Raw genomic sequence first — 19038 nt, forward strand, 5'->3', positions numbered from 1 at the left:
ATTTTCCAGGACCTCTCTTTACGATATTAGAACCGCCCTCTTGGAAGCGCTGATCGTGTCACCTTCCTTGTCACTTCTCTCTGCCACAGTAGTTAACTGTGCTACCTCAGCCAGATCTGCATCTACCAAGGCTTCCCTGGGCGCTTACAGGCAGATCTCCAGCATCACTTTTGTTGACTTAATGAAATTCTCGTCTTGGGCTTGAGTTGTAATTTTACTCTGTCAGCATTCATGTTGACATTGTACCGCAGGATGTTCCCGGAAATGACTGCCGGCAGAGAGGAGAAAAAGGAGGTGCCAGTCTGCTGTGTTCAGCGCATACCAGCTTTGTGACCCTAAGCTCTGCCTCAGTTCTTTCGTCTGTAAAATGGGGCTGCTCCTAATGGTGCCTACCTCACAGGGTTGTTGTGAAGAGAAACTAATTCATGTGAAACAGTCCTTGGCACATTGGAGCCCTCAAATAATGCTGACTATTATTATTATAACTAGTGTTAAATGGGGAGGGATCTCTGAGTGGAGAACATTTTTATAAGAGATCAGATGACTGATAGTAATTTTTGTCTTCTAACATCTTTGGCTTCCCTACAAACATCTGTACTGAGGGGGGCTTCAATGAACATTTTAAAAGCTCTTAATTTTTGTGAAGATCTTTTCTAAATATCTCTGAACACAGATCTGAACTTCTGTTACTCTGCTGTTTATTAGAAAACTTCAAGATCTGCACTGGGCTTTCTTTGAATCCACCTGCTGTGTGTCTGCTCAGATAAGGTTGTATAAGCAACTGCGCTGGTGGATCCTGCAAGCAAATGACAGGCAGAGCAGAGGTGCAAGTTCATGTCAGGATGTTAAACCAGGAATGCAGTTTCAAATGAACATGTAACTGCACCCCAATGTTCACAGTAGCACTATTTACAATAGCCAAGATACAGAAGCAACCTAAGTGTCCATCAACAGATGAATGGATAAAGAAGATGTGGTGTATATATACAATGGAATACTACTCAGCCATATAAAAGAATGAAATTTTGACATGTGCAGCTACATGGATGGACTTGGAGGGCATTATGCTAAATGAAGTAAGTCAGACAGAGAAAGACAAATAATGTATGATACCACTTATATGTGGAACCTAAAAAATATAACAAACTAGTGACTATAACAAAAAAGAAGCGGACTCACAGATATAGAGAACAAACTGGGAGTCACCAGTGGGGAGAGGGAAGAGGGGAGGGGAAATATAGGGGTAGGCAAGTAAGAGGCACCAACTATTAGGTATAAAATAAGGTACAAGGATATGTTATACAATGTGGGGAATATAGCCAATACTTTCTAATAACTATAGAGTAGAACCTTTAAAAATTGTGAATCACTATGTTGTAACCTGTAACATATAATATTGTACACGACTATACTTCAATTAAAAAAAAAGAACATGCAGCATGTTCCAGAATGGTGTTTTGTTTTTTTTTTTTTAATAAAGAGTTTCACAGCTTATTTTAAGTTTGGGGTGCAACCTCTCTACTTCTGTATCTAAGGCAAGGGATGTGAGTAGATATTTTAAGTGATTTAACCTTGAAACGATTATTTTCTATCTCTCCTCCTTCAAGCTTGTGGATCAATTTAATTGAAGACCAGCCAGAGCCTGTAAGGGAAATGATGAAAGAAAATACAGTTGCTCTTTGCAACTGCTTATATATATTCACTGTGATTTTTCTCAAAGCTGTGCAGACAAAACAAACAAAGTACATAAATAAATTGAATCCTGAGAGTGCTATAAGATTAGAGTCATCATCTATAACCTCTTAATGCTTGTTTTACTCAAAATAGACTCAAGCTTGTCACAGACCTACTTTTCTTAAAGACAGAGAGATTACTAAAATTAAGAAAAGTATAAAGAATATGGTGACAAATCACCCATATTTCAACCACTCAAATGAATAAATGTTAGCATTGTGTCATATTTATTTTCAGTCTTTGTACGTGTGTGGGCAGGCATGTGTCTTAGAGATGGGGAAGGGCTTGCCTTACCTTGAATGTTTTATTATGGATAAAAACAAGTACTTTTTTTTGCGACAGGAGGCAAAATACACAGAATTTACTTTTCATTCTAGGGTGTGGCAGGCAGGTGACCCTTCAGGAAATTTTATTTTATTTTTTATACAGTAGGTTCTTATTAGTTATCTATTCTATACATATTAGTGTATGTATGTCAATCCCAATCTCCCAGTTCATCCCACCGCCCTGCTGAACAAGTACCTTTTTTTTTTTTTTGCGGCACGCGGGCCTCTCACTGTTGTGGCCTCTCCCGCCGCGGAGCACAGGCTCCGGACGCGCAGCCTCAGCGGCCACGGCTCACGGGCCCAGCCGCTCCGCGGCACGTGGGATCCTCCCGGACCGGGGCACGAACCCGCGTCCCCTGCATCGGCAGGCGCACTCTCAACCACTGCGCCACCAGGGAAGCCCTTTGAACAAGTACCTTTTAAACCTAATTCTCAGTCCTGTTCTCCTCGCCTATTCCTACGGGTGACTAACCTCATGAGTTTAGTTTCTCTCTCTGTGTCTCTGTCTCCATCTGTATACATGATTATTAACGTACACACATATAAACATATATATATATATACACACATACAAACATACATACACAGAGATCACAACGTTACAATAATAAATATGGATTTGAATCATAAACCATGCTTATACTAATAAAACTGTCACATTGATTTGTTTTATATATGGGGTTCTACAGAAGATTTCACTTGAAGATTAAGGTCTTTGTCTGGAAAATTTGAAACTCTTGACTTACAGCACCTCTGAGACTCTGCTCAGTCAAAATATGTGGTTTGGCGCTGCCCCCTTTTACTCATCCCTGCTTTCTCTGTTTCCATCTTTCTCCCCGAGTTCCATGTTCTCAATAATTGACTTTTTTGAAAAACATTCAACGTGCCCTCCCCGTGCATGCCCCTCAGTACAAGGTCCCTTGTAAAACTCAAGCATCTTCTGAGATTTTTCCTGCTTGGTGACTGCCCAGGAGGGTACCCACTGATTTAATTGGCAGTTTCCATTCCTATCAGGAGGCCACCAGATAATCACAAGGGGTGTCCTGAGAAAGACCTTTCCAAAAGCACTTTTAGTCCAATAAAGAAGAAACCAACGTTCTCTTGGTTTCACAAACTCTTTCTCCATACCTCAAGCTCTCTTGCAAAGGAAGGGTCTGAAAAACATGCCTGTAAAAATATGCCTCCCTTCAAAATGAAATTAAAATGCTATGTGGTGGGCTATGCAAGCTGACAGCCCCAAACCCTGGTATTCTCTCCCCACTAAGATCCCAGAACACAGCTCTGCAGGAAGACAGAAGTCCAAGGAGAGCCTGTCTGCCTGGATCATGGGCACTGGACAGGGGCACAGTGACAGAAGCAGGCTGCTCAGAACACGTGGGCGTCCCACTGACCCACGGATCCAGTTACTTCCACCTCTAATGGAAACTGTGTGCAGTTGACTTGCTTGGGCGAGAGAGAAGGGGACAAGGAAAGAGGGAATTCATTTTCAAACAAGGCTCTGAATTGGAAAGGGATAAACCGAGCTGGCGAACAGCTAACCCCACTCATCGCTATTTATAAATCTGCTTTGAAAAAATGTCATTTAGGGGAATTCTGCTGAAGAGGACAATAGGAATGTTTGCTCGGCTCATTTGATCTTGGTCTGCACATGCTCGATCTGCCATATTTGCATTTCTTTGGTATGATCATGGGGCAATTTGTGGTCTCTTAAATCGTTCCCTTCCATCGTTCAATGAATGCGTGGATAGTTTTGCTTCCCATCCCACAGACACACCTCAGAGTAAAGCACTGGGGTTGACAGTGTCTGCTTCTACCTTAGCGTCATTTAATCCCTACTACCTGCCTCTAATCAACCCTTACAGCTGGAGCGGTAAGCCCACCCCACACGTTCAAGTTGCCTCTGGAAGTGACTGGGCTCATGGCTCCATCAGTCTGAGTGATGAAATAGGCGTTTTTAATACTCGCTAAACAGGATCGGGGAGAAGGTGAAGTCCCAGCAGACCTCCCCAGCGTTAACTGCATCTTGTTGGTTCGGTTAATCATGTACCTAATTTGCCGATTATTGACTTGTTCTCACGCAGGATTTTACTGGGCTTGACATATCAGTAGCAATCCGTGATGGACTGTCAAGTAAACCTGCTCCCTGCCTTAACTACCCAGATGCTCACTTGCATCAACAGCTTCTGAGAGTTCCTTTGATCCCTAGCACTGCGCCCAGGTCAGATGATGATGATGATGACGATCTTTAACTCTCACCTGTTTCCCTTCTAGAACTGGGCTCAAGCAAACCTGACACAGTTTGTAGGATTTCAAATACTCGGCAGGATGGACTAGGCTACCCTACATACACCAGCCCCATGAGAATTAGAGTTGGTAGGTTGACAATGGCTTAGATCAACTTTTGTTTTTCTTTTTTGTCTAGGTCTTAAAAAAATGGAATGCAGGGCACCAAAATGCTGCATTTAAAAGACAATGGGGGCTTCCCTGGTGGTGCAGTGGTTGAGAGTCCGCCTGCCGATGCAGGGGACACAGGTTCATGTCCCGGTCTGGGAAGATCCCACATGCCGCGGAGCGGCTGGGCCCGTGAGCCATGGCCGCTGAGCCTGCGCGTCCGGAGCCTGTGCTCCGCAACGGGAGAGGCCACAGCAGTGAGGGGCCCGCGTACCGCAAAAAAAAAAAAAAAAAGACAATGGGATAGCTACCTTTCTAAGACAAGGATTAAACAATGATATCCAGTTTATGCAAGAGTTCAAGTAAATAATACAGGCACTTACTGCCGCTGGTGGGCAGGAGAGTAGGGAGGGTAATTGGTATAAACTTTCAGAAGGAAAATTTGGCAATTAGTATAAAATCCTTAAGAGTTACTTTCAGGAAAAGAACTAAGGGTGTACACAAAGACTAGCCATGAGGACAGGTCTCCCAACATTTTATCGTAAGGCATAAGGGCCTTTCATTGGGATATCTGGTGCCCCTCTACCCAGGAACCTCAGAGGACTGTAATTCCAGCTCCATGGAAGTTAGGATCTGACTTGCTTTGGTCCATATGAGAAGGGCTTAAATGATACGTGACATTTCCAAGCCGAAGTCTTTCGGGATTGGTGCATAACTCACCATCTTCTCCTTCCTTTGCGATAGGGTACTAGTTATGTTCCTGACAGTGGAAATTCCACAGGTCCGTGCCCTTGAATGAGACTGACATTGAGCAAAGCCCAATATCACCCAAAGTGAACACGTGAAGTAGGATGTTCCCAACCTCAACATGTTTGCCATTTGGGGCTGGATAACTCCTTGTTGTGGAGAGTTCTCCTGTGCGTGTTTAGCAGCAGCCCCCCTGCCACTGCCTGCCAGGAGCAACCTCTCCCCAGGGTGACAACCAAAAATATTTCCAGACACTGAAGAATGCCTCTGGGGTGGGGAAGAATTGCCCTGTGTTGAGAACCACTGACATAAACAAGAAATAGCCTCTGTTGCTTTAAGCCACTTAGATGCTGAGTTTTTTTTATACTGCCACTGATATCTTTTTTTTTTTTTTTGCGGTATGCGGGCCTCTCACTGCTGTGGCCTCTCCCGTTGCGGAGCACAGGCTCCGGACGCACAGGTTCAGCGGCCATGGCTCAAGGGCCCAGCCGCTCCGCGGCATGTGGGATCTTCCCGGACCGGGGCGCGAACCTGTGCCCCCTGCATCAGCAGGTGGACTCTCAACCACTGCACCACCAGGGAAGCCCGTGCCACTGATAACCTTTTACTATAGCAAAAACACTACATAACTATTCAGCAAAAGGGGACTGCTTCCAATTACGGGTGTTTTTACTTCCTTTTGTTTTTCTGTGCTTTTAAAATTTTTCTGTAATGAAAACAATTTGTCCTTTGATAAGAAGAAAAAAACAAGAAAATTAATTTTATTTTAAAAACCTATATTTACATCATTGCTTATCGACAGACAGTATTGACTAGGGCCACGCAGGATTTCTAAGTACAATGAAACGCTAGTGTACCATATCTTTATATTGCGTTTCTGTTTGCAGAGTGTTTTCCCATCCTCCCTTGTGGTAGGGGTAGTATAATTATAAGCAACACTGTGAGGCAGGGAACACAGGTAGACAGGGAAACTGAGGCTAAGAGAGGTTAAGGCGCATGTCCGAGGACACCTGGTTAGCACGTAGCAGGGACTCCATCCTCAGTTTTCTAATTCCAGGACCTTCTCCCCTATGCCATGCTACCTCTGTACTGTATCGCTGTAGAAAGCCACGTTCAAAAAGTCAACTGGGACAGACTCTGATTCTTTGGGAAATTTAAACAGGTAAGAAAGGATTCTCCCCTGTATTTAATACCCTTGGACAAGGATACCAAATCTTGTAGGCACTTGGTCAGAGCATGATACTCAATAAAATTTAAGCACAGCCATTCATGCAATGCAGCCAAGAGAATTTCATATTCCTCCCCCTCCCCACTTCTTCCTCTTTCTCTCTTTTCAGCTCAAATGAGTCACCTTGGCTAGCCTGCCAATCCCCATAGAACTTATGTTCCTTGATAGGATATACCAATAGAAATGAAAAATTCTATAATGGTTTGAGACGTGAGTTAGTCACCTATCACTGCGAGGGGCTAAGCTCCATCTCCTCCAGGAAACGTAGCTCATCAAATGGACATGAATGCACGTTAAGATAGCGAACGATCGTGAGAATGCGCGGGGAGTCGTCTTCTCCTCTCTTTCTTTTTTTAAGAAGCGCCCCTGTATTGTACCTGTCTTGTGCATTCTAAGCATCTGCACCTTGTCTTGCTTACCGGACCCTCCGACGCATGCTAAACTCCCAAACTGGGAGCTGGACGGCAACCCTCTGTGCACACCTATTCATTTCCCTTCCCATGAAATGGGAAGGGGCTGTCCCCGGAGTGGAGCTATTTTGAGAGGCCGATCACTAGAACAATCACCGGCTTAGCAGGAGATGGACAGCGTGGTGTAGCCACAAAAGAAGGAGAGACATTGTCATTGAGGGTTTGAGTCCTGAATGTCAGAACAGCGGGGAACCTGGGAAGAGTACGTTTCTGCCTGCTGTCCACTACCACTCAGTTTCAGAGGGTTACCTACTTGACTTGCCATGAGCGCTGGCCCTTCCATGATTCTGCTCAGAGCATGCAAGCGAAGGGGGATAGCAGTGCTTCAGAACAATGTCAAAAGGGAGAGGTTCCCCCCCCCCACTCCACACCGCCGCCCCCCCCCCCCCCGCCGCAAAGCTCCTGGCATCCAAGGGGCTGATAGGGAAGTTATGCTCAGCTGTGCCCAGAGGCATGTTCCTACTTACTCCAATAATGCCAACAAGTAGATTTCACTGCTGTCAATCTTTCATTATGCTACAGTAGAAAGAGTGGAGCCTGAAGGTCAGGGAGACCCCCTAACAATTTGCATAACTTCCCAGACCAGCACCCTGCACCTGGCCAGAAGTTACAGAAATGCCTCAGGGACTCCTCTTAGCTGAATCCTTCTCTTTCTCTTGATGAGAATCTCTTTAAAGGACAGATGTGATTTTTGTAACAAGAGTTCTGCTTGGTCATGGGCTACGTTAACTCATCTCTAGATAATCAGTGCTTAGACCAATAAATATTTTTCTGGATGGATGGATGGAGGACTTATTGATTACCACTTTACACATTGATCCCTATAGCATGGGCTGTGTATGTTAATATAAACCTACACAGCTCTCCCTGCTCAAAAAAGAAGTAGTCCTTTTAGTCCCTTATATCGATCGTTTCAGGCTGTAAAGATGGGACTGCAAATAAATTTCATCTTGAGAGCCAACACCAGTCAACTGGTGGTGGCTGCCTTTAGGGTTCTCTTGGAGGTATCTGTGCACTGAGTTTAGTGAGGAAAAAGTGCAGTCATCGATTAGCAATGTCTGCTGTGAGCTAAGGACGAAGAAATGGTGGCCTGACTGCTTTGCATTTGCCAATGGGTTTAAAGCTTTAAATTCTTCCAGTTGAATTTTCTGGATGAATACCTTCCCAACACATGTTTAAAAAGGTCAGCTTTGACTGGATATAATGGGTGGTTAAGGGTGTTTTTCCCTCCACTGGCGTATTTTCCTAATGTACTTCTTTATATACTTGCCGGATTTGAAGGCAAATGAGGCGGGAAAACACTGCTTGGTTTTCCTTAGGATACACAATTCTCATTGGAAAAGAAAACCAAACTAGATGAGGGTGAATTCCTCCCAAGTGGGATGTATAAGAAAATCTCTACCAGGAAAAATGAAAGGAGGGATGAGAAGAAAAACAATGAAATCCATAATCTAATCTAATCTTGTCATTCCCAACGCTGGGAATAATCTCACTTATGTAGTGTCAAGCACTTCCCAAGGCACTTAGTACAGGGAAGCACAGGGAAGCCACAGAGAAATGGTTGCTGAATTTTGGTTAATGTTATGTCACTCTTTTCAAACACAGTGGGATGTCTCCTAGTGATGTTTTAACAAATAACTAGACCCCTCGAACAAAAAGTACCCAAGGATGAGCAAAGGTCTGGCAAAGGTGACGTCATCAGGTGGGGAGGTAACCGTTTTCTTTTTCTGAGAAATAGTTCCCATAACATAAATTTAACCACTTTACAGTTTGGTAGTTTTTAGTATATTCACTATGTTGTGCAACCATCACCGCTATCTAATTTCAGAGCATTTGCATCACCCCGAAAAGAAACCCCAAAGGTATTAGCAGTCAGTCCTGATTCTTTCCTCCCTCTCCCCTGACAATCACTAATCTCCTTTCTGTCTCTAAGGATTTGCCTATTCCAGACAATACAAATGGAATCAAACGATACGTAGCCTTCTGTATCTGGCTTCTTTCATTTAGCATAACATTTTCAAGATTCATCCATGTTGTAGCATGTAACAATATTTCATTCCCTTTTTTTAAAAAAAATATTTCATTCCCTTTTATGTTTGAATACTATCCCATGGTAGGGATAGATCACATTTTGTTTCTCCATTCATTAGTTGATGGACATTTGGGTTGTTTCCACTTTGGGGCTATTATGAATAAACACTGCTATGAACATTTGTGCATATTGTTAAATGAGAAATAAAGTTTTCAATTCTCTGTAGGAATACACCTATTAGTGGAGCTGCTGGATCATACTGTAATTCTTTGTTTAACTTTTGGAAGAACTATTGAATTCTTTTCCACAGTGGCCCTCCGTTTTACATTCCCACAAAGCATACAGGAGGGTTCCAACTGTTATTGTCCATCCTTTAGTTATAACCATCCTAGTGGGTGTGAAGTGGTGTTTCTGTTTTTTTTTTTTTTTTAAACTCATGGCTATATCAAGCATGTTCCTACCTGGGCATGAGATGGTGGAAGTCCTCTTCTTATGTAAACACCGAAGAGCGCATCCTTCCCGAGGGAGATATTGAACTTTAAGAACTGGGGTTGACTGATGTGAATCTGTGATCTCCAAAACACGCCAGGTGGGACTTCTTGGGTCACCCGCCGACCAACTTCCGCTTCGCCACTGTCTATGCTGCTGTTCTTCAAGAACCAGGGCACTGGAAGATAGGAATTGACACCAAGTCCATGACATGTGTACACATTAGTTGGCTCTACATTTCTGTTTGATTATATGCCAGTATTTAAAAAATATATGATGGTGAAACCCATGGCAAATTTCTCTTTAGGTCACAACTTAAAATATCTAGGTTTTAAATAATAATCCTAGAAACTCATACCCCAGGGCATCTGAAATATTGGCACAGTGCTTGCTAAACTTGAGACTACTCTTTACTGATCAACTATCATAAGAGCTGGAGTCTGATAAGTACATGTAAACTCCAAATGTGACTGGGATGTAAAATGATCAGTAGGAAAGGGGAGAGTGATATTAATTTGGCACCAGGTTTAATTCTTGCAGCTGTTAATTATTCTTTCCTGCCACAAACAAGTCCAATATACTCTGACATTCTCATAAACTAATAAAAAAGAGCCAGCAGTGAACAAACATCAGTCCAAAATAAATAAAATAACTCAACAGAAAATGCTGACTTGCTCTAAGGCTGACCCAACACTGGGTGTTATCCCTTCCTTGCTTAAGAGGAGGGACTTAAGAACCGTGTGGAAACCACACCCCTCTCACGGTGACACTGGTGCATCTCTGTTGCGTTTTTTGAAATCACTTATATAGGAACCACTGGTTGCCCATACTCAGCAACCTTCAGAACTTTAATAATAGGAGTTCCAGAAATTCCTATTTTAAAAGAGGGTTTCTTAATAACAACGAACTAGCCAGGGTCTCCTACACTTCGGAGGGTGGTTTCCTTTATGAACACAGAACTAAGAAAAAGCTGGGAGTTACTAGAAGTTGCCCAAGAAAAGTTAACTGATCTCTCAGGGCCTCATTATCATCCTCTCTAAAATGGGAACAAAACCTTGATGGAAGCTAGTTTTACATAGGTCACTTGTGATTCCTTCAAATGGATTCTGAACTTGAAAGGAAATATAAAACCACCATCTCCTATCGTCTTGAGAACTTCTAAACCAGTTGAAACCCAATACAGAGAGAACTGAAGACATTTTGGTTTTGAGGGTCTTTTCACTTTTTGATTGATCACTTTGGCGGCCCTGTGGATCTAAAACTTCTTCAGTCTCATGGGCAAAGGATGGGAAGCCAGCTCCCTCCTGCATTCTGTAATGGACGAACTCTTCTGAATATATTCATCTGTATTTGGCCACAATCCATTGCGAAAGGTTTGGATGGTCAAGAGAGATCATAAGGTTGCAGAAGACTGGCATGAAAGGTGGGTGAGGCATTCTGACTTAGCTGACCTGGCTCTGTTACCACCTGGCCACTGCATCAAGACAATACTCATAAATGCTCGGTGCCGGTTTCTCATTCCGGAAAATGGAGAGGTGACATTCTTGGATCCCTAAAGGTTTTCCATATCTAAATTATAAAAGAAAAACCACAGAATGACTTGAGGGTGTAAAGTTATTTTTTTCCCCGTATTTAGTTCAATAGTGGATCAAATACGAAGTAAACAGGGGCTTAAAATAAAGTAGAAGACATGCTGCTTTGGACCTTAAGAAGAAACCCTCCACCTCTAGAATAGGGAACAGGCTCCTACAGGAAGTTTGGAAGCTTCCATCACAAAACATTGTGAGGAAGAAAAGAAACTAGTAATCCTTCGTGGGTCAGCTCTTTAGATGGTTTGCTCCTCAAACATTTTTATGTTGCCTATCAGATAGGAAGTACTTTCCTGTAGGGGAGGAATACCGCATAGCGTGTAAGAGCAGAGACCGGGCTGAGACTGCCTTGGTTCAAACCCCAGCTTTGATACTTGGTAAGGTGTATCCATTCTCTGTGCCTCAGTTCCCTCCCTTGTATAACTGGGACACTATTATTATTTATTTCATAGCATTGTTAGGAGGATTTAATGAGTGAACCCATGCAAAGCTCTTCGACTAATTTTTGGCACAAAGTAAGCACTAAATAAAAATTAGCTATCATGATTATTATTATCGGTAAGGCTCTAAGCCTCAAAAGCATATTGTTTATTTTGCTGACATAATGACATATCTAGGGGGAACCACTCGTTATCACCAGTTGATCAGAAGCTCTGATTATTATAAATTAAAAACGAATTTGTACTTAAAAATGCTGCTTTGGAAGGGCTCCTCTCCTCGCCAAATTAAGGCCTTTGGAGGAAAGGATACAATAAAAAGGATGCAGTAAGGAAGAGCTGTAGGAAAAAAAAAAAACCAACCCTGGGGAAGAATAGTTTAGGAGTCTCTGATAGAGACCAAATGTAACCCCAGCAATCACAGTGTAGCAACAAGTTAAAGAAATGCACTAAAAATAAAAAAGAATTCTAAAGAAATCACTCATCTTTAAACTTAATAAAATGAGCTTTCTTTCGTGTCTGTTGGGCTTTCAGGGGTTGCTGGGTTAATGACAGGCTATGAAAAAGTAGCAGGGAATCGGCACCCACGAGCCCACTAATCTGCTGTTGAAACTTAAACGGATTTTGATAATGTCAAACCAAATGAGGATGCCAGAGGTGGCGAAGAGGCTTCCAGGGAGCGGCTGCGCTGGAGAAATTCCGACAAGGAGCCTCAGGGGGTTGATTCTTTTTTTTTTTTTTTAATAAATTAATTTATTTTTAGCTGCGTTGGGTCTTTGTCGCTGCACGCGGGCTTTCTCTAGTTGTGGCGAGTGGGGGCTACTCTTCGTTGCGGTGTGCGGGCTTCTTATTGCAGTGGCTTCTCTTGTTGCGGAGCACGGGCTCTAGGCACACGGGCTTCAGTAGTTGTGGCTCGCGGGCTCAGTAGTTGTGCCTTGCGGGCTCTAGAGTGCAGACTCAGTAGTTGTGGCACACGGGCTTAGCTGCTCCGCGGCATGTGGGATCTTCCCGGTCCAGGGCTCAAACCCGTGTCCCCTGCATTGGCAGGCGGATTCTTAACCACTGCCACCACCTGGGAAGTCTGGGTTTGGTTCTTATAGTAGTGGGGTCCCCCTTCTTTCAGTAGACCTCAACTTCAGGACACTGAAGTCAGTAATTAGCTGCTCCCGCCAATGAGTACAGGCTGACTTCTCAGTAGTCACACTCCCCCACCAGGGTTTCAGATGCCCCGCCCCTCATGTTCCATCCACCAAAGGAGGCAGTGCACCTGGGTGCTGAAGTATAGGTTTTGTAGCCAGACAACTGGGTTCAAATCCTGGCTCTGGTTCTTCCTTGCTGTGTGACCACCAGCAATTTGCTTAACCTCTCTGGGTCTTCATTCTCTTTTTGTTAAAATGGGAACAATAATAGTAACTATCTCATAGGCTGAGAGTAACAAATGGAAGTACACAAAGAAGGTCCCTAGCACATAATAATAGCAAAATATACGCTAGTTACACTGAATTAAATAAAAGAATGAAAAACGATAAGGGAAATGTCTGGCTTTTTTTTTTTTTTAACCATCTTCATTGGAGTATAATTGCTTTACAATGGTGTGTTAGTTTCTGCTGTATAACAAAGTGAGTCAGCTCTACCTATACATATATCCCCACATCCCCTCCCTCTTGGGTCTCCCTCCCACCCTCCCTATCCCACCCCTCTAGGTGGTCACAAAGCACCGAGCTGATCTCCCTGTGCTATGAGGCTGCTTCCCACTAGCTAACTATTTTACATTTGGTAGTGTATATATGTCCATGCCACTCTCTCACTTCTTCCCAGCTTACCCTTCCCACTCCCTGTGCCCTCAAGTCCATTCTCTACCTCTGCATCTTTATTCCTGTCCTGCCCCTAGGTTCTTCAGAACCATTTTTTTTCTAGATTCCATACATATGTGTTAGCATTTGGTATTTGTTTTTTTCTTTCTGACTTACTTCACCCTGTATGACAGTCTCTAGGTGCATCCACCTCACTACAAATAACTCAATTTCGCTTTTTTTTTATGGCTGAGTAATATTCCATGGCTTACTTTTCAGAGTAAAGGATTTTCGAAAAGACATTGTGTGTATATGTGATATGCATGTATATATTTATATACATGTATATGTGCATATATGTGTGTATATATATATATATATATATGTATGTATGTATCTATCAAGGGAGAGTGGAGACTCTAACTCTTCTGGAATAGACTTAACTATGGGAACAAGCTTAAAATTGGGAGTCAGGCTCTGTTTCCATTACTGATTTTTGGTGGGACTTTATAGAAGCCTGTTTGGTTATTTTATTGATTAGCTTAGTTTATTGAAAATCCTGCTTTATTTAGTAACACTGAATTTTCTTTTTTTTTTTTTTTTTACAGTATAACAGGCATCTGGTTTATTTATTTATTTATTTTTTACATCTTTATTGGAGTGTAATCGCTTCACCATGGTGTGTTTGCTTCTGCTTTATGACAAAGTGAATCAGCTCTACATATACATATGTTCCGATATCTCTTCCCTCCTATGTCTCCCTCCCTGCCACCCTCCCTATCCCACCCCAGTAACACTGAAATTAAGATCCAGTCAGCTATACCTTCACACTGAAGCTCTTTTATCCTTTATACCCTGCCTCCTGCCAGATAAATAGGTTCTTTCTCTGCGTTTTCATAGCATTTACACTTAACTCTACTGCAGCACTGTTGCTGGGTACTATGTTGATTTTACTTGCCTTTCTAAGTGTCTCTTATTAGACGCTGTGCTCCTTGAGGTCAGGCAGGGCTACAAATGCATCTCTGGGTTCTCCGTGGTTTGCACCTGGCAACCCATCTATAAATTCTTATTGAACTGAATCAAGTTTTATCTGACCATCTGATGGGGTATTTTAACAAAACCCCTGTGACTACTGGGTGAAATGAGAGCCTTAAGAAAGATTTACTTCGAAAAGTTGCACGGAAACTGGCTTTAAAAAAAAAATTAAATTCTCTTTTGAGAGCTCCATGGGGAAATTTACTACCTAAAGAAAACTGCCTTATGAATCCTTCTGAAAAATCATGAGTCAACTCTTAATTTATCTTTTGTATAAAGTCTTATAAACAAAAAAAATGAGCCAAGGCAGCTGGAGTCTAGTGTATAGGTCATTGGATTAACAACCAAGAGGTAAGGGTCCTAATCCTGATGCTTTATGATGCTGAACCATTTGTGGAAGGAACAGGGGTGTAAATGAACTATTCTGTTGAACTCCCATCCTTGTTACTAAGCAGCTGGCTAGTTTTAGGCAATTCAGCTCTCCAGGTCTCATTGTCCTTATCTCCATAAGAGTGGTTTGGACCCAAGGATGCCTTAAGGGGCATTCCACCTTAGCCTACTGTGGTCTACAGAGCAAGTCAGGAGGGTCATCTCTGGGTTTGTGCTACAAAGATGTCTATGTGGTGTCCGTGGGGGGAGGGGTTATCAGAAAGTGAAGGTAACATCCCTTTTAACAAACCAGTGATTGCTTTCAAACTAAACTTCCCACATATGCAACTGAATTATTCTTTTGCAAAGAGTTTTCACTTTTTCCATATATATATATATATATATATATATATATATATACACACACACACATATATATACACATCTGCATATAAATACCTTTAATATATATAAAATTTTCATTTTGAAATAATTTCAGATTTATGGAAAAATTTCAAACAATGGTACAAAGATTCCTGCATATCCTTCACCCAGATTCCATAAATGTTACATACATTTGTGTTCTCTCTCTGTATATAAATATATATTTTTTCTGAAACACTGAGTTAAGTTATAAACAGGTGGCTCCCTTACCTCGAAATATTTCCAAGTGTTTCTCCTAAAAACAAGGCCATTCTTTTTCAGAACCACAGTACAGTTATCACAAACAAAAAATTAACATTGATACAACCAAATATATCTAATTTATAGATCTTATTCAAATTCGCCAATTGTTACACTAATAGCCTTACAGCCAAAGGAAAAAAGACTTTTTCTACATACTTAAAAAAGAACCTTCAAGGGCTTCCTTGGTGGCGCAGTGGTTAAGAATCCACCTGCCAATGCAGGGGACACAGGTTCAAGCCCTGGTCAGGGAAGATCCCACATGCCGCAGAGCAACTAAGCCCGTGCGCCACAACTACTGAGCCTGCGCTCTAGAGCCCGCGAGCCACAACTACTGAGCCCGCGTGCCACAACTACTGAAGCCCGCGCGCCTAGAGCCTGTGCTCTGCGATAAGAGAAGCCACTGCAATGAGAAGCCCGCGCACCGCAACCAAGAGTAGCCCCCACTCGCCACAACTAGAGAAAGCCTGCGCACAGCAACAAAGACACAATGCAGCCAAAAATATAAATAAATAAAATAAATACATTTAAAAAAAAAGAACCTTCAAAATGAGTGGGCATAACTTCTGTAACTTTAAAAATAATAAAAGGACGAGAAAAGTTAGGCCAATACTGCCTCCCGAGAGATTAAAAGGAAAGGTGGCTTTTGTAAATTGCTACAGCCAGCGTGGGGAACCATCTCCATGACTCTGTCCTTGGAGGTCAAATCCCTGGGCTGATGTCCAGGAGGTCTGTGCCGCCCTCCAAGGTCAAAGAGGCCAGCAGCCCGGACCAGGCTCCCAGTCCCACAAACAAGGATCAGAACCTGGGCTCCCGGAGCCATGCCAGCTCTTCTAGGACAAACATGGTTAACCCCTAAAAGGATGCCATCGAGAATCACTCAACAAGGAAACAAAGTAATTATGGTTTCTACCTTTACCTCCAAGATGGCTGTCGTCATATTGAGAAGTTCTGAGTTCTCAGGAGGCAATGTTGCATGTGGAGCTGGTCAGCCCTGGGTTTGAATCCCAGCTCTGACAACTACTAGTCATGTGCCTTCGGGCTGATCCCTCCCGCTCTGTGAGTTTGTCTACTCCTCTGTATAATGGGGTTGCTTCTGAGGATTAACCAGAGTAACACAGGACGCGAATTGTAGGCACTTTCACATCTTTCTATCCAGTTGTTGTGCTGCCTGCAAAACACCTGTAACTATCCCAGATTTGGAGGATAAATATGTGATGATTTATTGATAGTTTATGGTACCAGCTGCCTAGTGCACTATTAACTACAAGAGGGCCCAGGGCTGGAGTGGGCTGTAATGAAACAGACATCTTGCAGAGCAGCTGAAATCAATACACAATGAGTGGTCAATACATCTGCAGACCTGGGCGGGGGGGGGGGGGGGGGGGGGTACCTACTGCATGAATTAAAGCGCTACGTCCAGAGAAAGCAAAGGCCAGTTTAACACCCAAACGGCAGCTGTTAATGTGGGCTCTAGCTGCTTCTCAGGCGGGCAACTGAAAGGCAGCCATGTGTTTATTTCACAATGATCCATGAATGTGCCACGCAAGGCTGGGTGGGTCATTCACTCATATTTTCATGCAACGACTATTTATCAAGCATCGACTGTAGTGCTAGGTAATCTCTGGTCAACATCAAAGTTGGGGTGTCTGTCATTTTCCCATTATCTAGGCAGCCTGAAGTCTTTGCATTGACAGTATCAAGAACAGAGGAATTTAACCCCATTCTGTAATCATTCTGTGTGAGTCCGGCCACCACCCTTGGGTTCTAGGCAATGACCAAGCGTGGTGTCCTGGCAAACAGGATGGAGTCCAGCCTCCATCTCCCAGAGCCGTGGCTTCCATGTCCAACTTTTCTTTCTATCTACGAGCTGCACAGTGAAAAGTGGAGATGGTGATCATTTTGCCCTAAGAAGCAGATGCTTAAGACACACTGGTTCTTGCGGGTTCATCTCCAGCTTAAAGATGAGATTTCTGAGATTTTAGAAGCAACACTCTAATGATCAATTTCACAGGATAGCCCACGTCTATAACTCCACGGAAGGTTGCTCATGGAAATGTGAAGCGATTGCCTATTTCAGACACACGTACCTAAAATTCCAACCAGTTAAATAAGACTGATGTGGAGCAAAACAACAGCCTTCCATAGCCACATCAGAAGCTAATCATTTCAGAAAATGTTGCCATAATTCATTTATGGAAACAGCAAGACTATTCCCCAAACAAGTGATGAAGGGAACGGACTCACGGTCATAGCACGGAAATGAAGCCTCATGTTAATACTTCCTAAACTTAAACTGAACTCTGGAGGCACCCTAGCATAAATCTGCCTTGCAGATTATTCTGCCTCACATATTTTTATCTATTGCAAATAAAGTTGAATTCAGAATATTGCTCAGTCATTACACCTCGTTTCCATTTATTTGGGAATCAGGACAACCATCTGTGAATTCTGTTTAACCAGAAGATAGGCGAAAAGATTCTCCTAAGGACATGAGATTCACTAGCTCGTCTGAGTCAGCAGCAGCCCAGGAGCCTTCACCCGGCTGTTGCCTGTCTATTCTTCAGGAATAGACTTCCATCCTGAGTGTCCACTGCGGCTGTTACAGTATGCACAACATCACACAGCAGTAATGATTTTTATAAAATCCTTCAGCACTCAGAACTACACATGGCCTTTCTTTTGAAACCTCAATTTGTCATCTTAGACAAAAATGGCCAAATCTCTGTCACTCAGGGTGTTAATAGATATTTATACATCTGACTGTTCAGGTGAACATGCTTCTGTATTAATAAGTAGTTCAGTTTATTAGTATTATTTATAGCAGCTAAAAAATTTATCGAGTGGTTACAACTTGCCATGTAGTCTTCTGATTCCTTTATGATTTTTTTTTCCTGTTTTTCAGACAAGAGGACCACAGGAGTAAAGTGACTCGCTTCGGATCACACAGGTCTTAAGTGGCAGAGCTGGGATCAAAAGCTCTGTCTGACCGTTTCAGAAACCCACATACGGAACCACTAGGCTGACTGCATTTCAGACCCTGGGCTAAATACAAGAGAGACAAAGAGAGGCGTATCCAAGCAGATAGCAGAGACCAAGCTCTGGGTGTGCAGGTCTCTCTGAAAGAGAAGCATGCCAATGAAAGTAAGGGCGAATGTGGCAGGAAGGGAAACTGGATCTCATTATTAATACCTATGTCAAGCCACGATGATGCCAACTTTGTACAACAGAAAGTATGCAACTGGGAACGGCTTGTGGAGGGCAATCAGAAGCTGAAATCCACCAGTGTGATGCACTAAGTGGTACCCATCCGTAACAACGGTAGAATAGCACGGCCTCCAAAATGAGGGGAGTCGTTGCACTGGGATGTAGGTGGTTGGTGTACCTGCCAGTAGATGTGCAGTATCTCAACGGCTGGCTCGATCATAATGACCCCTTGTCCTTCGGGGAACTTCACCGACTTTGAAAAAGCCCCATGTAGGGAAGTGATCATTTTGGAACCCTGGGTTGTGTTCATTGAGAGGCTGATGAGAGCCAGAGGAAGAATTACCAACCTCCCTGCTAATCTGGCTCCCAGTACCACACATTAAGCCAACTAGTAAAAATCATTATGAAGTTTTTGCTGAAAGGGCAAGTGTAGAAAAACATGTTTCTAAACAGAATAACAGTCTTTGCCATTTTTTTCCAACTTGCATACCATCTGGAAATTCTGAT

The 19038-nt window shown here is 42.9% G+C and overlaps 1 protein-coding gene across 3 annotated transcripts in view; it reads right to left on the reverse strand.

The window, feature by feature from the left end:
* Positions 1–19038, reverse strand: part of TENM2 (teneurin transmembrane protein 2) — a gene marked incomplete at both ends in the record, with an annotated part of 1201679 nt that overhangs the window by 206511 nt on the left and 976130 nt on the right. For all 3 annotated transcript variants that reach the window (XM_082835729.1, XM_082835731.1, XM_082835730.1), the window contains one exon: positions 9390–9595. In XM_082835729.1, the coding sequence (XP_082691855.1) occupies positions 9390–9595 (206 nt within the window). The remainder of the gene's footprint in view (positions 1–9389; positions 9596–19038) is intronic.

The sequence above is a fragment of the Leucopleurus acutus genome, assembly GCF_964270905.1.
Source record: "Leucopleurus acutus genome assembly, chromosome: 3".
Classification (NCBI taxonomy): Eukaryota; Metazoa; Chordata; class Mammalia; order Artiodactyla; family Delphinidae; genus Leucopleurus; species Leucopleurus acutus.